At 67.3% G+C, this 24,314-nt stretch overlaps 2 protein-coding genes across 3 annotated transcripts; one reads left to right on the forward strand and one right to left on the reverse strand.

The window, feature by feature from the left end:
- The first annotated feature begins 1,080 nt into the window (after positions 1-1,080).
- BAZ2A (bromodomain adjacent to zinc finger domain 2A) lies at positions 1,081-13,504 on the forward strand. Its single transcript, XM_034071546.1, has 28 exons — positions 1,081-1,214; positions 1,580-2,005; positions 2,384-2,491; positions 2,618-2,731; positions 2,838-3,041; positions 3,166-3,226; positions 3,320-3,428; positions 3,852-3,953; positions 4,158-4,368; positions 4,543-4,604; positions 4,718-4,783; positions 4,912-5,103; positions 5,689-5,943; positions 6,735-6,949; positions 7,283-7,357; positions 7,716-7,881; positions 8,103-8,162; positions 8,282-8,417; positions 8,504-9,000; positions 9,249-9,468; positions 9,579-9,734; positions 10,402-10,565; positions 10,851-11,134; positions 11,254-11,386; positions 11,499-11,645; positions 11,997-12,220; positions 12,295-12,438; positions 13,275-13,504. The coding sequence occupies exons 1-28, from the start codon at positions 1,109-1,111 to the stop codon at positions 13,441-13,443; spliced, it is 4,806 nt and encodes a 1,601-aa protein (XP_033927437.1). The 5' UTR covers positions 1,081-1,108; the 3' UTR covers positions 13,444-13,504.
- Positions 13,505-17,100: 3,596 nt separating this feature from the next.
- RBMS2 (RNA binding motif single stranded interacting protein 2) lies at positions 17,101-21,231 on the reverse strand. 2 transcript variants are annotated; one of them, XM_034071472.1, is made up of 13 exons: positions 21,125-21,231; positions 20,069-20,217; positions 19,658-19,716; positions 19,477-19,568; positions 19,215-19,372; positions 18,974-19,053; positions 18,663-18,772; positions 18,387-18,433; positions 18,202-18,295; positions 17,954-18,001; positions 17,422-17,484; positions 17,267-17,338; positions 17,101-17,181 (listed from the first exon to the last, which is right to left on the reverse strand). In XM_034071472.1, the coding sequence occupies exons 1-13, from the start codon at positions 21,188-21,190 to the stop codon at positions 17,101-17,103; spliced, it is 1,119 nt and encodes a 372-aa protein (XP_033927363.1). In that variant the 5' UTR covers positions 21,191-21,231. The 2 variants fall into 2 exon arrangements, with proteins under 2 accessions (XP_033927363.1, XP_033927362.1); XM_034071471.1 differs by having other exon boundaries at positions 17,422-17,529.
- Between the last annotated feature and the right edge of the window lie 3,083 nt (positions 21,232-24,314).

Here is a 24,314-nt window from a genome sequence, read left to right on the forward strand (position 1 = left end):
AACAGCACCGGGAACGGGAACGGGAACGGGAGAGGGGGGAGGGGGGGGGGGAGGGGGGGGGGAGGGGAGGGATCCCCCCGCGGTGACCGGTAAAACAACCCCGTGACCCCCCCGTTACCGGCGCTCGGTGACCTCCCCCCTCCCCCATCCCGCACGTAAAGGGAGTCCCCGTGCCCCTCCCCCCATCTTTGTGCCCCCCCCCCCCCCCCGTGACCCCCCCTTTGCGGTGGGGGGAGGGGCGGCTCCATCCCAACCGGAGCCGGTGTCCGCGGGGGCTCCGCCGTTGGCTGGGGGGGTTCCCGGTGCGTCCCCCGCACCCCCCCTGCAGGAGGCGGCCGGAAGGGCCCGTCCGTGGCACCGGAGACTGCGGCTGCGGGGCCGGGAGCGACCTTCAGGGCCAGGCCCTGCTCCGGTGCTACCGGTACCGAGGCCCGTGTCCTGCTCCGGTGTTACCGGTACCGAGGCCCGTGTCCTGCTCCGGTGTTACCGGTACCGGGACCCGTGTCCTGCTCCGGTGTTACCGGTACCGGGGCCCGTGTCCTGCTCCGGTGTTACCGGTACCGGGCTCTGTGGGGCCGTGTCCCGGCTCCGGTTACTCCCCGTGGCCCAGTTTGCGGCTCCATTCCCGGTCACGTGCCGGGAACGGGGGGGGGGGGGTGAGCCCCGGGTCCTGCACCGGTGCCACCGGCTCCCCCCATCCCGGTTCTCCCATCGTGGGTCTGCGTCTGCCCCATCCCATCCCATTGCATCCCAGTGCATCCCAGTGCATCCCAGTACATCCCAGTGCATCCCAGTGGATCCCAGTGCATCCCAGTGCATCCCAGTGGATCCCAGTGCATCCCAGTGCATCCCACCGCATCCCATCCTGCCCTGCTCTCAGCCCCACTGCTGCCCCGGCAGCTCCATCACCACCCATACGGGTTCCCCAGGTCCCTGCAGTGGGGCCGGGGCTCAACCAGCCCCATGGCAGCCACTTGTGGGGCGCAGCCGGGTCCTGGCCCCACCGCTCGGTGCTGGGGGGGGCTCAAGGTCACTATGGGGCTGAGGCTCCTCCATGGGGGGGGGGGGGAGCCCAGGTCCTGACCTCCCCTCTCCCCCCCCCACAGCCATGGAAGCAGATTCCCCCTTGAGCTTCAGTTCTGCAGCCGCAGGACCCAAACCGGGACCGGCCGCAGGGGATGGACCCTTCACCCCTGGCTTCACACAGGGGAAAGGTGAGTGTCATATAGGGGCCATTGCGTCCCCATAGGGTTATGGTGTCCCCATAGGGGTCATGGTGTCCCCATAGGGTCATGGTGTCCCCATAGGGTCCATGGTGTCCCTGTATGGCTATGGTGTCCCCATAGGGTCATGGTGTCCCATATGGCTATGCTGTCCCCATAGGGGTTGTGGTGTCCCCATAGGGGATGGAACAGCCTGGATTTACCCCATCAGCTGATGCCAGCATCCAGTTAACCCCTGGTGCTGGTGCCCATGGCCCTGGCTCACCCATCCCACCCATCCCATCCCATCCGGTGCCGGTGCCCACGGGCTCAGGGCCCTGGCTCACCCATCCCATCCCATCCCTGTATCCCTGCAGGTGTCAACGGCACCATGAGCGTCAATGGCTTCCCCAGCGCATCGGGGCCGCTGGCTCCGAGCTCCCAGCCCCTGCGCCCCTATGAGTGTCTATGGGACTGCAGCCCCTATGGCAGCCTCAAGGACGGGCGCCCGTCGACGCCGCCGCTGTTCCCGCTGCCGGAGCCGCGCGCGCCGGAGCTGTGGGGCAGCGGCTCCGGTCCCGTGGCCCTTGGGTTTGATGCACACGAGCTCTATGATGCCTTCCCCGAGCAGGGCTTCGAGCTGATGCCCAACGGCCCCAGTGGGTTCTATGGGGCAGCTCAGCCCTTCCCCGAGGAGCCGGGAACCGGTGATGGAGGTGGTGACACCAAAGAGATCCCGACCGCGCTGGCGGAGAACGGAGGGGGGCTCGTGGGCAGCCTGGAGCTGGAGGAGGCGCAGCCGGGTAAGTGCTGCTGGTGGGGGGGGCTATGGGGCTGGCTCCATCATTATGGGTCTGGCCCCATCGCTATGGGGTTGGCCCCATCTCTATGGGTCTGGCCCCATCTCTATGGGTCTGCCCCCATCTCTATGGGTCTGGCCCCATCTCTATGGGTCTGGCCCCATCTCTATGGGTCTGCCCCCATCTCTATGGGTCTGCCCCCATCGCTATGGGTCTGCCCCCATCTCTATGGGTCTGCCCCCATCTCTATGGGTCTGCCCCCATCTCTATGGGTCTGGCTCCATCTCTATGGGTCTGGCCCCATCTCTATGGGTCTGCCCCCATCTCTATGGGTCTGCCCCCATCTCTATGGGGCGCTGATACCTGCACTGTTCCCCCCAGAGCTCAAGATGTGCAGCTACAATGGGGCCGCCCCCGACGCCTCCCCCCTGGAGGACGCCCCCATCCTGAGCGAGGACCCCCTGGAGCCCTTCGGGGCACTGGGCACAGGTAGGGGGGGGCAGTGGGGCTGGGGCCTCAGCGGCCATCTTGGGCATCCCGGGGGGGGGCCGGGGGTGGGGGGGGCAGGTGTGGGTCTGTGCCCCCCCCCCACCTGACCCCCCATCCCCCCCCCAGACACCGGCCCTGGGGATCTCTATGCCATGGATGAGGTCGTGAGCGACAAATCCCCCCTCGAGGACCCCCCCGACCTGCACGATGGCTCCTTCGGCCTCCTGCCCCCCCTGCATGGTGCGTGCCCCATAGCGGCTATGGGGAGTGCTCTGGGTACCAGCCCCATAGCGGGGGGGTCTGTGGGGCAGAGCAGGCAGTGATGCCCCTGCCCTGGGCCCCATAGAGAGCAGTGTGGAGCTGAACAGCAGCAGCCACGTGGGGCTGGAGGAGTCGGGGTCCCTGGAGCTGGACCCCCCCATGGGCACCCCAGAGTCCCCAGCCCCATCCGAGGAGGAGGAGGAGGAGGAGGAGGAGGAGGAAGGTGCCGGCAGCAGCCCCGAGGCTCCATCCGCACCAGGGGCTGCGGCACTGAGCTCCTCAGCATCAGGTAGGTCCAGACCCCCCATAACCCCCCCATGAGCCCCACATGAGCCCCCCCATGACTCCCCCATGACCCCCCCATGAGCCCCACATCCCAGCACCGAGCCCAGCGCCTGTCCCCTGCCCCACAGGGGATGCCCCACGCCGCCGCATCGCCACGCAGGAGGAGGTGCGCTTCCCACTGCAGCACGGGTACGTGACCCCATACCCCACACACCCCATGGCCTGCCCCACGGCTGCCCCACGGCTGCCCCACAGCTCGGGGCTGACGCTGCCTGCGCGCAGGTGGAGGCGCGAGGTGCGCATCAAGAAGGGGAACCACCGGTGGCAAGGGGAGACCTGGTACTATGGACCCTGTGGGAAGAGGATGAAGCAGTTCCCGGAGGTGATCAAGGTATGGGCAACATCCCATCCCCATCCCATCCCCATCCCATCCCCATCCCATCCCATCCCCATCCCATCCCCATCCCATACCCATCCCATCCCCATCCCCATCCCCATCCCATCCCATCCCCATCCCATCCCCATCCCATCCCATCCCATCCCATCCCCATCCCCATCCCATCCCCATCCCCATCCCCATCCCCATCCCATCCCCATCCCATCCCCATCCCATCCCATCCCCATCCCATCCCCATCCCCATCCCATCCCCATCCCATCCCCATCCCATCCCATCCCCATCCCATCCCCATCCCATCCCCATCCCATCCCATCCCATCCCATCCCCATCCCATCCCCATCCCATCCCCATCCCATCCCCATCCCATCCCCATCCCATCCCATCCCATCCCTGCCCTCATCCCCTCTCCTCCCCAGTACCTGACCAGGAATGTGGTACCTGACGTGCGCCGGGAGCACTTCAGCTTCAGCCCCCGGATGCCAGTGGGAGACTTCTATGAGGAGCGGGAGACGCCGGAGGTGGGTCCGGTGCTGGCTCCGGTGCCATCCCCCCCCCTGCCCCACGGCTGCAGTGCAGTGACCCCATGTCCCGGTGCCGGCTCCGGTGCCATCCCCCCCCCGCCCCACGGCTGCAGTGCAGTGACCCCATGTCCCGGTGCCGGCTCCGGTGCCGTCCCCCCCTGCCCCATAGCCGCAGTGTGGTGACCCCATGTCCCGGTGCAGGGCCTGCAGTGGGTGCAGCTGAGCCCCGAGGAGATCCCGTCCCGCATCCAGGCCATCACCGGCAAGCGCGGCCGGCCCCGGAACACCGAGAGGCCCAAGGCCAAGGAGGCTCCGGCAGCCAAGCGGGGCCGGGGCCGACCCCCCAAGGTCAGGATGCTGGAGCTGCTCAGCAAGACGGACGCGCGGCTGCTCAAGAGGCTGGAGGCTCAAGGTATGGTGCTATGGGGCAGCCCTGGTGCTATGGGGCAGCCCCATTGCTGCTGGGGGAGACCCAGCTGTGGGGCAGCCCCATTGCTGTGGTGGGGACCCGGCTGTGGGGCAGCCCCATTGCTGCCGGTGGGACCTGGCTGTGGGGCACTGAGCTCCATCTCTGTCTGCCCCATAGAGGTGCTGAGCGACGAGGACAAGGTGAAGATGAGCAAGATCAAGAAGAAGATGAGGAGGAAGGTGCGATGGGGCTGGGGGGGGCGGAGCTGGGGGGGGGGGGGCGGGGCTGGGGGGGGGGGGGGCGGTGCTGTGGGTCCCATTGGGTCCTGGAGCTTGGGTCTGGTCCCTTCCAGGCTAAGAACAAACAGAAGCAAGAGGCCAAAGCTCCCAGAGCAAAGGAGGCCAAGAAGAAGGGGAAGGTGAGAGCATGGGGGGAGTGGGGCAGGGAGAGGGGAGCGGATGGAGCTGCCCCCCCCATCCCATGCACCCCCCATCCCATGCACCCCCCATTCCATCCATCCCCCCCCATTCTATGCATCCCCCTCAGGCCAAGGACAAGAAGGGCAAAGCAGAGAAGGTCAAGGACAGATCCCGGCCCAAGGAGCAGAGGGGCCGTGGGGCTCGGAGGGCAGATGTGGGGCAGGCAGCACAGAGGCGCCTGGAGCAGCGGCAGCGGCAGCAGCACATCCTGGATGAGATGAAGAAGCCGACGGAGGACATGTGCCTGGGGGATCACCAGGTTCGGGGGGGGGGGATATGGGTGCGGTGATACCGGTGCCACCACCCGGCACTGCTGACCCTGGTGCTATCACCCTGACCCCGGTGCCATCACCCTGACCCCGGTGCCCTCACCCGGCACCGCTGACCCCGGTGCCACCACCCGGCACTGCTGACCCCGGTGCCATCACCCTGACCCCGGTGCCATCACCCTGACCCCGGTGCCCTCACCCGGCACCGCTGACCCCGGTGCCATCACCCGGCACTGCTGACCCCGGTGCCATGACCCTGGTACCACCACCCGGCACCGCTGACCCCGGTGCTATCACCCTGACCCCGGTGCCCTCACCCGGCACCGCTGACCCCGGTGCCATCACCCTGACCCCGGTGCCGTCACCCTGACCCCGGTGCCATCACCCTGACCCCGGTGCCGTCACCCTGACCCTGGTGCCCCCACCTGGCACCGCTGACCCCGGTGCCATGACCCCGGTACCACCACCCGGCACTGCTGACCCCGGTGCCATGACCCCGATGCCATCACCCTGACCCCGGTGCCATGACCCCGGTGCCGTCACCCGTCACCGCTGACCCCGCTCCCCTCCCGCAGCCGCTGCCGCCGCTCTCGCGCATCCCAGGCCTGGTTCTCTCCGGTGCTGCCTTCTCGCGGTGCCTGGCGGTGCTGGAGTTCCTGCGGAGCTACGGGCGGGTGCTGGGGCTGGAGCCAGCCCGGGACGTGCTGAGCCTCAGTGTGCTGCAGGAGGGGCTGCTGGGGGTGGGCGACAGCACCGGGAGGCTGCAGGACCTGCTGGTGCGGCTGCTGCGCGCCGCGCTCGGGGACCCCGGCCTGCCACACTACTGCCAGGTGAGCCAGAGTGGTACCCATCCCATCCCCATCCCTGCCACACTACTGCCAGGTGAGGGGAGGGGTACCCAACCCATCCCATCCCATCCCTGCTCATCCCATCCCATCCCTGCCCCATCCCTGCCACACTACTGCCAGGTGAGCGGGACATGGTATCCATCCCATCCCCATCCCATCCCCATCCCATCCTCATCCCATCCTATCCCCATCCCATCCTCATCCTCATCCCATCCTCATCCCATCCTCATCCCATCCCTTCCCCACTGCTGCCAGGTGAGGGGGGACATGGTCCTCATCCCATCCCCATCCCATCGCCATCCTCATCCCATCCCTGCCCCTGTATTGCCAGGTGAGGGGAGACATCACCCCTATCCCTGCACCATTCCCTGTCCTGACTCTGGCCATGATCCCTGCCCCATCCTGAACCCAGTTCCCATTTCCTGCCTCAGTCCTGGCCCTTATCCCTGCCCTGATCCCAGCTACAAGTCCTGCCCCAAACCCAATTCCTGCCTCAAACCCAATTCCAGCCCCACTTCCTGCTCTGATGCCAGCCCTGCCCCATTCCTGACCCCGATCCTGCGCCTAATCCCTTTGTTGGCCCCAGTCCCAATCCCTGCCCCATTCCTGCTTCGATCCCAGCTCTGACCCCAATCATGGCCCTAATCCTGACCCCATTTCCCAGCCCTTGCCCCATTCCCAGCCCCATTCCCGGCCTGGCCCTGGGGCAGGGATGCTCAGTGAGCCCTTGGGATGCTCCGGATGGGTCCTCATCCCTCCCTTTGCCCCTCCAGTCCCTGAAGATCCTGGGGGAGAAGGTGTCTGAGATCAGCCTGAACCGGGACACAGTGTCCGAGATCCTGCGCTGCTTCCTGACGGCTCATGGGGCTGGTGCGGAGCTGAGCGAGGGGCTCAGGACCAAACCCTTCCAGGCGCTGCCTCCGGACACCAAAGCCTCTATCCTGGCGTTCCTGGTGGATGAGCTCAACAGCAGCACCCTCATCATCAGGTGTGTCAATGGGGGGTGGAGGTGATCCCAGCCCCATTGGCTCCATCCCTCCCCCAATGGCTCCATCCCTCTCCCATCGGCTCCATCCCTCTCCCATCGGCTCCATCCCTCTCCCATCGGCTCCATCCCTCTCCCATCGGCTCCATCCCTCTCCCATCGGCTCCATCCCTCTCCCATTGGCTCCATCCCTCTCCCATTGGCTCTATCCCTCTCCCATTGGCTCCATCCCTCTCCCATTGGCTCCATCCCTCTCCCATCGGCTCCATCCCTCTCCCATTGGCTCCATCCCTCTCCCATCGGCTCCATCCCTCTCCCGACGTTGTCTCCCTGCAGTGAGATCGACAAGACCCTGGAGAACATGGCCAGCTACCGGAAGAACAAGTGGATCATCGAGGGGCGGCTGCGCAGGTGGGTGCTGCTTGGGGTCCTGCTGCCTGCGCCCCACTGATGCAGTGGGTCCTGCTGCCTGCACCCCATTGATGCAGTGGGTCCTGCTCTGTGTGCCCCACTGATGCAGTGGGTCCTGCTGATTGTGCCCCATTGACACAGGGGGTCCTGCTTGTGGCCTCTGCTCCTTCCCCTCCATGTCCCAGGGCTGGGGGGTCAGGATGATTGTGATGGAGCCAGGTGCCCAGTGAGGCAGTGGGGCAGACAATGGGGCAGACAATGGGGCAGGCAGTGGGGCTGTGGGGCAGGCAGTGGGGCAGGCAGTGGGGTGTGGGGCAGGCAATGGGGCAGGCAGTGATCCCTGTGCCATGTGGGGCAGGCTGAAGGTTGCCCTGGCCAAGAGGAGCGGACGCCCTGAGTCGGAGCTCACGGGGCTGGAGCCCGGACGGCGCCGGAGAAGCTCCCGTCTGAGCGAGGATCCGGCGCTGGAGATGGATGAGGATGAGGAGGAGCCTCGAGGCCGCCGCTCGCGCCGGGAGGAGGAGGTGGGTGCCTATGGGGCAGCCATGGGGTGTGGGGCAGCCGTGGGGCTGCTGTGGGGCAGCTGTGGGGCAGCCGTGGGGCTGCTGTGGGGCAGCCATGGGGCAGCCATGGGGCAGCCGTGGGGCAGCTGTGGGGCAGCTGTGGGGCAGCCGTGGGGCAGCTGTGGGGCAGCCGTGGGGCAGGCTCCATCCCCACTCCCTGACTGCTCCCATCCTGCCCCCAGCTCGATGCCTCCGGCTCCAGCATCCCTGAGCTCGAGCGGCAGATTGAGAAGCTGGCCAAGGTGAGCAGGTGATGGGATGTGGGGTTCCAGCCCCACCGTGGGGCTCTGTGGGGCCCAGCCCCACTATGGGGCTCTATGGGGCTCTGTGGGGCCCAGCCCCACCTGCGCTCTCCCCATAGAGGCAGATGTTCTTCCGCAAGAAGCTGCTCCATTCCTCGCAGACGCTGCGTGCAGCATCCCTGGGGCAGGACCGGTACCGGCGCCGCTACTGGGTCCTGCCCCACTTGGGGGGCATCTTCGTGGAGGGCGCCGAGGGTGAGAGTGGGGCAGGAGGAGGGGATGGAGGGGACCCCCCTGCCCCATAGAGGATCAGATCCCAGCGCCCCCTCTGCTCCCCACAGCGCCGGAGCCCCCGGAGGAGAAGGTGCCGCCGGTGAAGCCGGAGCCGCCGGTGAAGCCGGAGCCGGTTCCTGTGCCCATCACCCACCGGGTGCCCCCTCCGGCATCGCGGTCCCGGGGCCGGCCCCGCAAGAGCAAGGAGGAGCTGCCCCAGCACTGCGGGCCCCGGCCCCCCCCGCCCCTGCTCAATGGGGCACTGCAGGAGCCGGTGGCCGTGGGGCAGAGCCAACATGACCTGAGCCAATCGGCCTTCCTGTCCTGGCTGAGCCAGACCCAGTCCCTGCTCCAGGGCTCTGTGCTCACCCCTGACAGCAGCCCTGGTGCAGGGACCCCAGCGCCCGAGGCCACATCGGACCCCACCGAGGAGGAGGAGGAGGAGGAAGAGGAAGGTGCCCCCGAGGACAAGAGGGGGACCTGGTTCCAGGCCCGGCCCCGAACCCCCCTCACTGCCCCCTCGGCTGCACAGCACCGGGGGCAGCACCAGGGCTCGGGCAGGCAGGTGAGTGTGGGGGAGCAGGATGGGATGGGATGGGATGGGATGGGATGGGATGGGATGGGATGGGATGGATGGGATGGGATGGATGGGATGGGATGGGATGGGATGGGATGGGATGGGATGGGATGGATGGGATGGGATGGGATGGGATGGATGGGATGGGATGGGATGGGATGGGATGGGATGGATGGGATGGGATGGGATGGATGGGATGGGATGGATCCCCACCTGACCCCCTCCATCCCCCCCAGCTCAATGGCCTCCCCACCGAGGACCCCTCGGCTCCTTTACTCGCCTCCACCCCAGTCCCCGCGGGCTCCAGGACCCCCAGTTCCTGCCCCAGGGCCCGGGGCAGCCTGGACCCTGCGGGGGGGGCACAGCCCAAGCGCCGGGGACGGCCCCCGACCAAGTTCTTCAAGCAGATGGAGCAGAAGCTGCTGACGCAGCAGACGGAGCAGCCGGTGCCCCCCGGTGAGCAATGGGCTCTGCATGGGGCCCTGAGTGATGCTGAGTGATGCTGAGTGATGCTGTGTGGTGCTGTGTGGTACCGAGCGGTGCTGATTGCTGCTGTGCCCATGCAGAGATGCAGAGCGGGTGGTGGTGGCTGCAGCACCCTGAGGAGCTGGAGGCTGTGGCTCGGGCGCTGCACCCGAGGGGCATCCGGGAGAAGGCTCTGCACAAACACCTCACCAAGCACAAGGAGTTCCTGCGGGAGGTCTGCCAGCGCGCCAGCACCGGTACTGCCCCGGCCGGCACCCATCCTGCACCCCCTCCAGTGCATCCCCATCCCCTTGTGTGCATCCTGCATCCTGCATCCCTTGTGCACATCCTGCATCCCTTGTGTGCATCCTGCATCCCATTGTGTGCATCCTGCACCCCATTGTGTGCACCCTGCATCCCTTGTGTGCATCCTGCATCCTGCATCCCTTGTGTGCATCCCCTTGTGTGCATCCTGCACCCCGTGTGCATCCTGCATCCCCTTCAGTGCATCCTGCATCCCCTTGTGCGCATCCTGCATCCCTTGTGTGCATCCCCTTGTGCGCATCCTGCATCCCTTGTGTGCATCCTGCATTCCCTTCAGTTCATCCCCTTGTGCCATCCTGCATCCCCTTGTGTGCATCCTGCATCCCTTGTGCGCATCCTGCATCCCCTTCTGTACACCCTGCATCCCCCTCTGTGCATCCTGCATCCCTTCTGTGCACCCTGCATCCCATTGTGTGCATCCTGCATCCCTTCTGTGCACCCTGCATCCCATTGTGTGCATCCTGCATCCCTTCTGTGCACCCTGCATCCCATTGTGTGCATCCTGCATCCCCATCCCCTTCTGTGCACCCTGCATCCCCTTCTGTCCATCCCCATCCCCTTCTGCATGTCCCCAGCCCATTCTGTGCCTTCTCCCCCCAGACCCCATCTTCCACCCTCGCCCCGAGGCGGCCGGAGCCGCCGTGTCTCAGGAAGCCCTGACCCGGTGGTCGGTGATGGATCGAGCCTACGAGACAGACCTGGCTGTGCTGCAGTGGGTGGAGGAGCTGGAGCAGCGCGTGCTGATGGCCGACCTGCAGATCCGGGTGGGTACCGGTGCTGTGGTGCGGAGCCTGTGTCCTGGTGCCTGCATCCCAGTGCCTGCATCCCGGTGCCCACATCCCGGTGCCCACATCCCGGTGCCTGCATCCCAGTGCCTGCATCCCGGTGCCCACATCCCAGTGCCCACATCCCGGTGCCCACGTCCCAGTGCCTGCATCCCGGTGCCTGCATCCCAGTGCCCGTGTCCTGGTGCCTGCATCCCGGTGCCTGCATCCCGGTGCCCATGTCCCAGTGCCCATCCTGACCCCCCTCCCCTCCATTGTCCCCAGGGCTGGACGTGCCCCAGCCCGGACTCCTCGCGCCAGGACCTGCGGTACTGTGAGCACAAACTGGAGCCGCTGGAGGACATCACGGTTCGGGGCCGGCGGGATGGGAACCCCCCGCGCCGGGAACGCACCAACCCCCTGGACCTGGCGGTGCTGCGGCTGGCGGCGCTGGAGCAGAACCTGGAGCGGCGCTACCTCAAGGAGCCGCTGTGGCCCCTGCACGAGGTGGTGGTGGAGAAAGCAGTGCTGAGCGGAGCCGAGGAGCTGAGCGTGGGCCCCACCGAGATGTGAGCCCCCCCCAGTGTGGGATGTGAATGGACCCCCCCCCATCGATCCCCATCGATCCCCATTGATCCCCATTGATCCCTGCATTGATCCCTGCATTGATCCCCATTGATCCCTGCAGAGCCTACGAGATCACACCACGGGTCCGGACGTGGCGGCAGACGCTGGAGCGATGCCGCAGCGCAGCTCAGGTCTCCCTCTGCATCTACCAGCTCGAGAAGTCCATTGCCTGGGAGAAGTCGGTCAACAGAGTGGTGAGGAGTGGGTGCAATGGGGGCAGTGGGGCCGGGGGGGGCAGTGGGTTCCGGGGGGGGCAGTGGGGCCGGGGGGGGCAGCAGGGCCATGATTGAGCCATGCTCACCGCAGACCTGCCTCGTGTGCCGGCGCGGTGACGATGATGAGCACCTGCTGCTGTGTGACGGCTGCGACCGCGGCTGCCACCTCTACTGCCACCGGCCCAAGATGAGTGAGGTGCCCGAGGGAGACTGGTTCTGCTCCGTCTGTGTGGCGCGGGTACGATGTGGGGCAGCCCCTTGGGTATGGTGTGGGGCAGCCCCTTGGGCACAATGTGGGGCAGCCCCTTGTGCACGATGTGGGGCAGCCCCTTGTGCACTGCCTGTGATGGAGCCTTCCCGTTCCCATCCCATCCTATTGCATTCCATCCTAATCCATCCTCTTCCAGTCCATCCTCTTCCATCCCTCTACTTCCATCCTATCCCTTCCATCCCCTTCCAGCCTTCCACTTCTGTCCCCATCCATCCTTTCCCCTCCTTCCCTTCCATCCCATCCCTTCCTTTCCTTCCCTTCCCTCCCATCCCATCCCTTCCCCTCCATCCTCCCCCCTCACCTCTCCCCTCCCCGCAGGCAGGGCAGTACCAAGACCCCATCTCCCCTCGGCGAGGCAAGAAGCGGAAACGTGGCCGTGGCTTTGGGGGGACCCTGGCAGAGGAGGAGGATGAGGGGAGCCCCCGGCGCCGGCGCCGCCGCGAGGCACTGCCCGTGCCCCGATGCCCTGGTGAGGGGCTCTCCAATGCCAAGCGCAGGGGGGTGACCCTGCGGAGCCAGCCCAGTGACCTGACCTGCTGCGAGTGAGTGGGGCTGAGGGGGGCAATGGGGGGGGGGTCCATCCCCAGGGCTCCCCCTGAGCCCACTGCTCCCGCAGGATCATCCTGATGGAGATGGAGGCGCACGAGGATGCTTGGCCCTTCCTGGAGCCAGTGAACCCGCGGCTGGTCCCCGGATACCGCAGGATCATCAAGAACCCCATGGACCTGGGCACCATGCGCACGAGGCTGCTGCGGGGAGGGTGAGCGGGGACCCAATGGGGATGGGGGTACCTGATGGGGATGGGGGTACCCGGTGGGGATGGGGGTACCCGATGGGGATGGGGGTACCCGGTGGGGATGGGGGTACCGATGGGGATGGGGGTACCCGATGGGGATACCCGATGGGGATACCCGATGGGGATGGGGCTCACTGGAATGGGATCACACTGGGGATATGGGGTCCCAATGGGGATGGGGGTACCCGATGGGGATGGGGGTACCCGGTGGGGATGGGGACTGACTGTAACAGGGATCACACTGCAGATATTGGGGTCTCCACTGGGGATTGGGGGTGTCCCATTGGAATGGAGGAGTCCTGCTGGGGATTAGAGGAATGTCTCCCTGTGCATGTGGGGGATTGAGGGTCCTGTGGGCATGGGAGCTCCCCCCTGCAGTGGCCTGCACTGATTGGAGCTGGTCCCGCTCCCTCTGCAGATGGGAGAGATCCCCATTGGGGGGCTGATGTGGGGTGAGGGGGGGGGGAGATCTCCATTGGGGGTTGATGTGGGGTGAGGGGGGGGATCCCATTGGGGGTCAATGTGGGGTCGGGGGGGGATCCCCACTGGGGGTTGATGTGATGGGATCCCCATTGGTGTTGATGTGAGGGGTTCCCCATTGGGGTTGATATGGGGTGAGGGGGGAATCCCCATTGGGGTTGATGTGAGGGGGGTCCCTATTGTGGGGTGGGGGAGGGGTTCCCCATTGGGGTCAATGTGGGGTGAGGTGGGATCCCCATTGATGTTAATGTGAGGGGGTGTCCCCATTGGTGTTAATGTGATGGGTTCCCCATTGATGTCAATGCTCTCCCCCCCCCCAGGTACTCCTGCCCCTCGCAGTTCGCCTCGGACGCTCTGCTCGTGTTCGACAACTGCCGCACGTTCAACGAGGACGAGTCCGCGGTGGGCAGGGCTGGGCGGAGCCTGCGCCGCTTCTTCGAGAGCCGGTGGGCGGAGCTTAATCAGGGAAACCACGTGACTGACCCGTGACGTCACCGGGGGGGGATCCCCCTTGTTCTACACACCCCCCCCCACCTCACCGGGGGGTCCCCCCCAACCCGCACCCCCCCCCCCAATAAGAACTGACTCCTCTGGAGCTGATCTCGCTGCCTGCTGATCCCTTGCGGGGGTCCCGTGTCCCCCCCCCACAACCCCCCCCCCACTTTATCCACCCCCCCCCAAAAACAAGCACCAACTCAGATTGTATAAGCCAAAAAGACAAAAAAAAGGGTTTTTTCCTTTATTTTAAACTATTATTTTCGAATTAAGAGCAGAAATAACAGCCCCCCCCATCCCCCATCCCCCCCAATGCCCCCCCCCCCTTTGCCCCCCCCTTCACCCCCCCCTCCCCGCTGGGACTATTTAATGATAGCAATAGTTGTAGTGAATGTGTCCGAGCGCTCCGCTCCTCTCCATGCATTAACGGCCAGTAAAGTGGACTTAACCCCCCCCAGCCCGTGCAGACACTTTATGGGGACGGGGGGGGCCCCCCCAAAACCCCACCCGAGGCCAGGGACCAAACTGGGGAGGGCGGGGGGGGGGGCGGCCCCGCACCCCCTTTCCCTGCCTCCACGTCTCAGGAAGACCCCGGCCCCCCCCCCCCCATTCCCAGCGTGGGGACCCCCCCCCCTTCAAGGCCGCCCCCCCCCCCTCCATCCCTCAGGGACGCTACTGCAGCCCCCCCCCCCCAACATGGACTTGAAGCCTCAGGCGGGTGTTTGCCCCCCCCCACGCAATGGGGGGGGTTGTACTGGGTGTGGGGGGGGGCTTAAAGCGGGGACACCCCCCCCCTTTCTTTTTGCCCCCCAGGACCCCCTCGATCCAATGGGGGGCCAGGATGTTACGGGTACTCTGGGGGTGCAGCGGGGCCATGGTGGGCTTTGTGTGTGTGTTTGTGTGTGTGTCCCCCCCCCGGCCCTATAGAGCACTGAAAACAACTCACCTACCTGGGCAAGGGGGGGTCCGGCCTCACCCTCTGCCCCCCCCTCAAAAGTAGCCTTTTTTCTCTCGGAGAACCTCAAACCCGTGGGTTTTGTGTTGTTTTGCTGGCGCCGGAGCCGCAGGCGCTGGAGCCCCCCCCTTTGTACCGCAGAGAACTTCTATTTTCTCTACCCCCCCCCGTCCCCCCCCCCCCACTTTGCGCTGTCCGGACGCGTTTCTGTGCGTTTTTAGCCTCAAAAAACCCATTTTTGGGGCACTTTTCACCCTTTTTCTTTGTGCTTTGGGTTCTTTGCCGCAATCTCAGCATCGTTCTCGTGCGTTCGTTCCGTTGGGGTCCAATGGGGGGGGCGGGGGCGGTGTTTGTGCCCCCCCCCTCCCCCCCCCTTCAAACCCCCCCTCCCCCCCCCCGTTTTCTATAAGCAGCCGTGTGGTTTTAGTGACTTTTTTGATAAATGTACAGGTTTTTGGTGAATTTCACTGATTTCTTTCTATATTTTTAGGACCAAGCTCGTTTTTAAGCATTAAGGTTGTGAGGAGGAGGATGGGGATCACCTCCCCCCCCCCCCCCCCCATCCCCCCCCCCATCCCCCCCCCCCACGCTGCCTGTCGATGTCCCCCCCCCTCCATGCGCTGTCGGAGAATAAAACCAACTCACGTTTGATAGACACACGCTGGTAGGTCCCATTTGTGGGGGGGGGGGGGGGGGGGGGGGAGGGTCTGACCCCCCCACCAAAAATCACCAAATTTGGTTGTTTTTTTTGTTTTTGCTGTTTTATTTAAAAACAAAAAGAAAAAACAACCTCAAGGGAGGGGGTTTTTTTAGGGGGGGGCTGTTTTTGGGGGGGGGCCAGCGCGGAAGCGGGAACGGGGGGGGGGGGATGGGGGGGGATGGGGGGGGGGATTTTGGGAATACAAAACTAGAAACCTCTCGAGATCCTTAAAAAAAAGCAACTTAAAAACCTGTACAAAATGCGCTACGTATAAATTAAAGGGGGGGGCAGCAAAGGGGGGGGGGGGCCTCGGCTTTGTTGCTGCCACTCTGGCTCCCCCCCCCCCCCATTATTGGCTGTGGGATCCCCCAAAACCCAGCCCCCCCCCCCCCTTTCCTTTCATTCCCAATGGCAGCGGGTTGGGGGCTCAGCACCCCCCAGATGGGGGGGGGGGGCTCCCTCTTTGGTTCCTTCCATGGGGGGGCCCCCCCCAACCAAAGGGGCTGCACAAGGGGGGGCCCGGCAGTAGCAGCAATGGGAGAGGTGGGTGATGGCTGGAAACCGGGGGGCGTCACCACAGGTTATGGGGGGGGGGGGGGGGGGATGGCTGAAGCCCCCCCCCCCCCGACCCCCCCATATCCTGGGCTGAGCGCCGAGCTGTGGGGTGAGGTAGATGTGTGGTGGGGGGGTCCCTGCCCCGGGGGGGGCAATAGGGACTCCAATGATGGGGGGGGGTTGGAAGAACCATGAGGCCCATAGGCAGAGCTTGAGGGGGGGGCACAGCCGGCCCTAGAGCTGGAAGCAAATGGGGAGGGGGGGGGGGACACGGACGGACCCACGGCGTGGGGGGGGGGGGGTCGCAAAGCAGAAGGGGGGGGTTTGGGGCAGCGCATTCCCCCCCCCCCCCATGTGACTCCCTCTATCTTTGGTTGCAAGAGCCGCCCCCAAGGGCCCCCCCCCCCTTGATTGTCGCTGCGGGGGGGGGGTCGGGGGGGGCACCCCCGGGTGCGGGGACGTTAAAGTGCCTGGTGGCCCTGGGGGGTGCCCGTTGCCCATGGTAACGGGGGGGGGTTATTGCACTTATCCTGCCCCCCCGGGCCGGGGGCTGCATGCAGAGCCCCCACCCGCGCCCCCGGGGCAGGAATGGCTGCGGGGGGGGGGGTATAGGGGATAATGGGGGGGGGGCAGCACCCCCGGCCCTGCGGGGGGGCTGGTGCCCAGAGACCGGACCCCACGGTGGGGGGGGGGGGATTTGGCATCACCCCCCACCCCGGTCCCCAAACCGGGGGCACCGGTTGGACCGGGCAGAAGAAGGCACCGGGGGGGGGGCGGGGGGGGGTTAAGGGGGGGGGCACTGCGGCAATGGTTGGGGGGGGGAGGGCCGCGAGCCCTGGAAGCACAATGGGGGGGGGGGGGGGGGGGGGGGAGCAGCCGGTGACCCCCGGTGACCCCGGCCCCCCCCCTCCCCTCCCCCCCCTCCCCCCCCGGTTCTGAGTTTGCTTTTTTTTGTCTTTTTTGTTCTTTTAGGGTTTTTTTGTAGAAAATGAGGGAGGGAAAAAAGCCCCCGGGGGGGGGGGGAGGGGCAGCGAGATGGGGGTACCCCCCCCCCAGCAATGGGGATACCCCCCAGCAATGGGGATACCCCCCAGCATAGGGATACCCCCCAGCAATGGGGATACCCCCCCCAGCATGGGGATACCCCCCCCAGCAATGGGGATACCCCCCAGCATAGGGATACCCCCCAGCAATGGGGATACCCCCCAGCATAGGGATACCCCCCCAGCATGGGGATACCCCCCAGCATAGGGATACCCCCCAGCAATGGGGATACCCCCCCCAGCTTGGGGATACCAGGGCTTAGGCTCCCCCCCCTACCGGGATATGGTCTCTCCCGAAGGGGGGGTTGGGGGGTGGGCAGCACCAGGGGGGGGGGGGGGGCTCCCGGCACGGCCCCTCCCGTTGGATGCAGGGGGGGTTCCCCCCCCCCACCCCCCCATTACTTGGGGTAGGGGTAGGGGAAGGCGCCAGGCTCGGACGGTGACTCGATGGGGCCGTGGGTCGGGGCAGCGCTGCCGTCCTGTGGGGAGGCGTTAATGGGGCTGGACCCCCCCAATCCCGTGACCCCCCCCATAGACCCCCCCATAGACCCCCCCCATGCTCACCTCCAGCGGGAGGGCAGGCGGCACCGGTGGGTACGGTGGGATGAAGGCTCCGGGGACGGCGGCCGGTACGTACTGGGGGGGCAATGGGGGGGTCACCGGTGTGGGACCGGGAGGGGGGGGTCACTGGTGTGGGACCGGGGTGGGGGGGTTCTTACCGTGCCGGCGCTGCCCAGTGAGAGGTGCCCGAGCTGCTGGGCCAGGGGGGCCACCACCGAGGGCTGGAGGGGGACAGCGTGGTCCACAGCGGGGGCCAGCACCGCGCCCTGCACGGCCCCGTTAGCACCGGGGGTACCGGGACCGGCAGGGACCCCCCCATCCCCGGGGCTATGGGGAGCAGGGGCACTAGGACCCGGGGGAGACAGGGGACCGGGGCTATAGGGAGCGGGGGCACTGGGAACCGGGGGACAGGGGCTATGGGGAGCGGGGCACTAGGACCCGGGGGAGACAAAGGACTGAGGACATGGGGACCGGGGGGGCACTAGGACCCGGGGGAGACAGGGGACCGGGGCCATGGGGACTGGGGCTATGGGGACCAGGGGCACTAGGACCCGGGGGAGACAGGGCAGGGCCAGGAGAGCAATGGGAGGGGCATGGGCAAAGTGGGCGGGGTTTGATGCTCAGTGGGCGGGGTTTGGGCTCAGTGGGCGGGGCTACCCCCCCCCCCCCCCCCCCCCCCCCCCGGCTCACCGTGGGCTGCACCAGGTACGAGGGGTGCATCCAGGCGGGACCATGGACCTGCGGGAGGGAGGGAGGGAGGGGATGGGGGCTCCCTCGAGCACTCCGACCCCCCCATCCGGACCCCCCCATCCGGACCCCTCCATCCGGACCCCCCATCCGAACCCTCCATCCGACCCCCTCCATCCGGACCCCCCATCCGGACCCCCCCATACCGACCCCCCCCCATCCCGACCCCCCCCATCCGGACCCCCCCATACCTGGTAGGAAGACACAGGGGAGGGCAGGTATGGGGCGAGCGCCGTGGGGGCGATCATCCGGCTGGGGGCCAGGCCATAGGGGGCAGGGTAGAACCTATGGGGCAGGGGGTCAGGGGGGGCACAGCCATCAGCCCCCCCCCCCCCCCCCCCCCCCCCCCCACTGAAGCCATAGTGGGGGCACCCACCCGTTCTGCAGCGCTGTAGCGGGGTCATAGGCCAAGGTCACTGTGCCCTGCGGAGGGAGGAGAGGGTCAGCACCGCCCCCCCATAGGGCAGCACTGGGGTCTGCCCCACAGCCCCCCATAGGGCAGCACTGGGGTCTGCCCCACAATCCCCCCATAGGGCAGCACTGGGGTCTGCCCCACAGCCCCCCCATAGGGCAGCACTGGGGTCTGCCTCACAGCCCCCCCATAGGGCAGCACTGGGGTCTGCCCCACAGCTGACCCACATCCCGGTCTCACCGCATCACCATCCCGGGCCCAGGCTCTCCCGTTGGGCACGAACTTGCTCTGGCTCTGCCTCTTCTTCTGGCCTCCATCCGCGAACTTGCAGAGCAGTGGGTCCGGGGGGGCTGCGGCGCAGGGAGGGGGGGTCCATGAGCACCATCAACCCCAGACCCCCCCCCCAGCCCCACAGACCCCCCCAGCCCCACAGACCCCCCCCCAGCCCCACAGACCCCCCCCAGCCCCACAGACGCCCCCAGCCCCACAGACCCCCCCAGCCCCACAGATCCCCCCAGCCCCACAGACCCCCACAGACGCCCCCATCTCACCTGGCACCCCGGGGGGGGTCTTGATGTACTTCCCATTGAAGTGGGTGATGACAGCCTCGCACTTCTCCGTGGACTCCATCCTGGGGGGGGGGGGGGGAGCAGCGCTGGGGCCAGGAACGGAGCCCCCCGACCCCCAAGCCCCCCCCATCCCATGCCCCCCCCATCCCATGCTCCCCCCATCCCACCCCCCCCCGTCCCATGCCCCCCCATCCCATCCCCCCCCATCCCACCCCCCCCGTACCGTGCGAACCCCACTCCGCGGCTGGCCCCATGCGGGTCCCGCAGGATCCGGGTGGACACGACCTGACCGAAGGGTTTCAGCAGAGCCTCCAGCTCCTGCTCGTCCACCCCCAGCGGCAGGTTCGAGATGTACAGGTTGGTGGGATCCTGCTCCTGTTGCTGGGGGGCAGAGGGCTCAGGTGGGTCCCTATTGGGGTCCCTATTGGGGGTCCCTACGGGGGTTCCCATTGGGGTCCCCATTGGGGCTCACAGTGCGGCCGTACCTTGGCCATCTGCGCCTGCACCCCGCTGGCCTTGAGCGCTGTCACTGCCTTCTGTGCCGCAGTGGGGCTGTCGAAGTCGACGAAACCATAGCCTAAAAGTGGGGGGGGGACAGTGAGAAGGGCCCCAATGACCCCCCCCACCCCCCGCCCCAAACCTCCCCCCCCCCACTGCCCCCCAAACCTTTGCACTTGTTGGTTGTCTTGTCCAGGATGGCTTTGGTGGAGACGATCTTCCCATAGCTGCAGGAACAATGGGGGGGTCAGCACCAAGCGGGACCCACAGTGACCCCCCCCCCATTGTGTGTCCGTGTCCCCCCCCCCATTGTGTGTCCGTTCCCCCCCCATTGTGTGTCCGTCCCCCCCCATTGTGTGTCCATTCCCCCCCCATTGTGTGTCCGTGTCCCCCCCATTGTGTGTCCGTGTCCCCCCCCATTGCGTGTCCGTGTCCCCCCCCATTGTGTGTCCGTGTCCCCCCCCACTGTGTGTCCGTGTCCCCCCATTGTGTGTCCGTGCCCCCCCCATTGTGTGTCCGTGTCCCCCCCATTGTGTGTCCGCCCCCCCCATTGTGTCCGCCCCCCCCAGCCCCACTCACGGCTGGCACAGCTTCACCAGGTCCTGGTCTGTGGTGCCCGGGGGCAGCCCCCGGATGTAGAGGTTGGTTTTGCTGAGCTGGTCTGTGCCCCCCCCCGCGGGGCTGGGGCTGGGGGGGCCCAGCGGCTGTGCCGGTGCCACATAGGGCTGCTATGGGGGGGGGGGGGAAGGGGTCAGCACCCCCATGGCTGGATCCTGCCCCACACCCATGGGGGTCCCCACGCTCGGGGAGGGAATGGGGGGGACCCCCTTTGATCCGTCCCTGCAGCACATGCGCGTGTGGGCGCCGTCGAACCGGGACGTGGGGGGGGGGGGGTAAGGACCGGACCTCCCCGCTCCGTTCCCGTTCCCCCCCCCCCCCCCCGCCCCGGGGCTGTTGGTGCCTCCCGTTGCCCCCCCCCCCCCCCGGGGGCTGTTGGTGCCTCCCGGTGCCGATGCCCCCCCCCCGGGCCTGTTGGTACCGTTCCTCTCCCCCCCCCCCGGGGCTGTTGGTGCCTCCCGGTGCCGGTTCCCCCTCCCCCCCCCGGGGCTGTTGGTGCCGTTCCTCTGCCCCCCCCCCCGGGGCTGTTGGTCCCTCCCGGTGCCGGTTCCCCCCCCCCGGGCCTGTTGGTGCCTCCCGGTGCCGGTTCCCCCCCCCCCCCCCCCCCGGGGCTGTTGGTGCCTCCCGGTGCCGGTTCCCCCCCCCCGGGCCTGTTGGTGCCTCCCGGTGCCGGTTCCCCCTCCCCCCCCCCGGGGGCAGTTGGTCCCTCCCGGTGCCGGTTCCCCCTCCCCCCCCCGGGGCTGTTGGTGCCTCCCGGTGCCGGTTCCCCCTCCCCCCCCCCGGGGCTGTTGGTGCCTCCCGGTGCCGGTTCCCCCGCCCCCCCCCCCCCAGGGGCAGTTGGTCCCTCCCGGTGCCGGTTCCCCCTCCCCCCCCCCCCCGGGGGCAGTTGGTCCCTCCCGGTGCCGGTTCCCCCTCCCCCCCCCGGGGCTGTTGGTCCCTCCCGGTGCCGGTTCCCCCTCCCCCCCCCCGGGGCTGTTGGTGCCTCCCGGTGCCGGTTCCCCCTCCCCCCCCCGGTACCTTCTTTCCGCTCTTGTTGTATGTGAACGGGGGGAGCCCCGCGCGCGGCGGCACCGACAGCAGCATTCCGCCGAGCGAAGCCGAGGCTCCGGGGCGGGCCCGCGCCTGACGTCACGCCCGGAGCCAGCCGGGAAGCGGCGGCGCTGCCACCGCCGGGTCCTAGCGCCCGGAGCCGGCACCGGACGGGGCGGCCCCGAGGAGCATCATGGGGATGGATCCCGGGAGCACCGGGACCGAGAGCCGGGGATTGCGGGGGGGCAACGGGAGGGGCGCACACACAGACGTGGAGCCCCCAGGCAGACCCGCGCCGCTCCTTTGAGACCCCGAAGCTGCGGCCCCTTTAAGACCCGGAAGCTGCGGCCCCTTTAAGACCTCGGGGCCGCAGCCCCTTTAAGACCCCAAAGCTGCGGCCCCTTTAAGACCCCGAAGCTGCGGCCCCTTTAAGACCCGGAAGCTGCGGCCCCTTTAAGACCCCGAAGCCGCAGCCCCTTTAAGACCCCAAAGTTGCGGCCCCTTTAAGACCCCGAAGCTGCGGCCCCTTTAAGACCTCGGAGCTGCAGCCCCTTTAAGACCCCGAAGCCGCAGCCCCTTTAAGACCCCAAAGCTGCGGCCCCTTTAAGACCCCGAAGCTGCGGCCCCTTTAAGACCCGGAAGCTGCGGCCCCTTTAAGACCTCGAAGCCGCAGCCCCTTTAAGACCCCGAAGCTGCGGCCCCTTTAAGACCCCAAAGCCGCGGCCCCTTTAAGACCTCGGAGCCGCAGCCCCTTTAAGACCCCAAAGTTGCGGCCCCTTTAAGACCCGGAAGCTGCGGCCCCTTTAAGGCCCGGAAGTCCCGCCCCCCGCCGCCATTACCCCTCGGCACGGCTCTGACCCCGCCCCTTGCCGCCCTCACCATGGGCGCGGCCATTTTGGAGCTGCCGATCACGTGGTTCACCCTCTCCTACATACACACCACCCCCCGTCAGGCGGGGCCGCCATCTTGGCACCGCCTTCCGTCTCCACGTGACTCCGGCGGCCGCCGCCCCGCTGGTGAAGCCGGGCTGGGGGCCGCCATCTTGGCGGCGGGGGTGGGGAATACATGGAGTCCATGGGGGGTCAATGGGGCAGGATGGGGGTCATGGGGGGTCAGTGGGGCAGGATGGGGGTCATGGGGGGTCTATGGGGCAGGGTAACGGACATGGGGGGGTCAATGGGGCAGGATGGGGGCAATAGGGGCTCTGTGGGGCAGGACACAGGGGTCCCTTTGCCCCCTCTGGGGGCAGTGCAGGGAGCAATGAGGCTCAGTGTGTATGTGCCCGTGTGTGCACATATCCATGTCCCTGTATCCATGTCCCTCTATCCATCCCCATGTCCCTCTATCCATCCCTGTATCCATCCCCATCTCCCTGTGTCCATGTCCCTATATCCATCCCCGTGTCCCTGTATCCATGTCCCTGTATCCATCCCTGTGTCCATGTCCCCATGTCCATGTGTCCATCCCTCTGTCCATGTCCCTCTATCCATCCCTGTATCCATCCCCATCTCCCTGTGTCCTTCCCCGTGTCCCTGTACCCATGTCCCTGTATCCATGTCCCTGTATCCATGTCCCTGTCCCCGTCCCCTTTGTGCCCTCCCGGCCCCGATTGTTCTGGCTCTTTGCAGGGTGTCAGCACCGCGGGTGCTGAGCCAGGCCCTGTGCTGATTCACCCCATGGCTGCTGAGCTGGCAGGGCCGGGGGGGCACATGGGGGGCACCCCCCCCGCTCCCCATAGCCTCCCTTTCATCCCCGGTCGCCATGGCAACCCCCAGTGGTCCCTCGGGTTGCCATGGCACCCGGGGATGCTCAGAGCTGTGGTCCTGGGCAGTGCTGTGGCCGCCGGTGCCTTGGCTGCAGTGAGGACCCCCCGGACCCCCCCCCCCATGCTCTGACCCCCCCCCATGCTCTGACCCCCCCCATCCCACAAGCACCGGTCTCGGGGGGCAGCCTGAACCCCACATGCTCACTTGGGGCAGCTCTTGTCACTGGGGTCTGGGACCATCACTGGGTGAGTTTGGGGTGTGCCCCCCCCAGGGCCCCATGTGGGGACCCCCCCGTGTCCGTTCGCACCCCATTGTCCCAGCTGCAGCCCCAGTTCGGGTCCTCCGGGTCCCTTCATCCCAGGATGGGTCCCCCCGGTCCTTTGGGGGGGGCTTCCCTGGTCCCCCTATCCCAAATGTGAGTCCCACATGGAGCAGGTTCCTCCAATCAGCTCCATCCTTGTCCCCATCCCTGTCCCCATCCTTGTCCCCATCCCATCCCCATCCCAATCCCCATCCCACTCCAGTTCCCATCCCTATCCCTGTGCTCCCATCCCTTGCTCAGTACCCAACAACCCCACATCCCCTTATCTCTGGGGCACCCAACCCCTCATGCACACCCCCCCCTGCCCCATGTCCCGACCCCTGTGTCCCCCCCTGACCCCTGTGTCCCCCCCTGACCCCTGTGTCCCCCCCCAGGTGTACTGGGCTCGGTTCTGGCCTGGCTTTGCCATGAGTTCCTCCTGGCTCCGCTCCTGCCTGGCCTGCAGGTCACCAGCCCGACCCCATCCTCCGCAGCCCCACAGCCTGAGCCCCCCAGCACCCCATAGGACTCGGGGCTCCTGGACCCCACTCCCCCGGTATTAAAGCTGGGTTCGCTCCCACTCTTGCTATGGGAGGGTCTCAATGGGGCTGACAGACCCCGATGCTTCTCCACGATCCCCCCCCCCCCCTTTCCCATGCGGGTGCCCCCTCCCTGCGGCCCCATAGGGATGGGGGGGTCGGGCCCCCCCCCTCTGTCCCGTGCCGGGCGCTGAGCGCAGCAATCGCTTTGTGGCAGCCTCTGCAGCCCCGGCAGATTCCGACGGGCACCAATGGCTGAGCCCGGCTCTAATCCCCCCCCGGGGGCCGCTAAGCTCGGCTCAATCCACGCTCCCGCACACAACAGCGCTGGGCCCCCCCCCCCCCCCCCATGTGTGGGGCAGGGGGAGGCTCCCCCCACAGCACCTATGGGGCGGCGCCGTGTGTGTGTCCTATGGATGGAGGGGGGGCGCACGTCGGGGGGGGTCCCACTATAGGGGGAGTGGGGGTGTTCCCTCTTTGTGTGTCAGCGGGCAGCGAAGGGGTTAACGAAGGGGAAGGGGGGGGGGGGTTGGGGGGGGTTGGGGGGTCCCACCCCGGGGGGGTTATAAAGG

Source organism: Melopsittacus undulatus, chromosome 21 (genome assembly GCF_012275295.1).
Source record: "Melopsittacus undulatus isolate bMelUnd1 chromosome 21, bMelUnd1.mat.Z, whole genome shotgun sequence".
Taxonomy (NCBI): domain Eukaryota; kingdom Metazoa; phylum Chordata; class Aves; order Psittaciformes; family Psittaculidae; genus Melopsittacus; species Melopsittacus undulatus.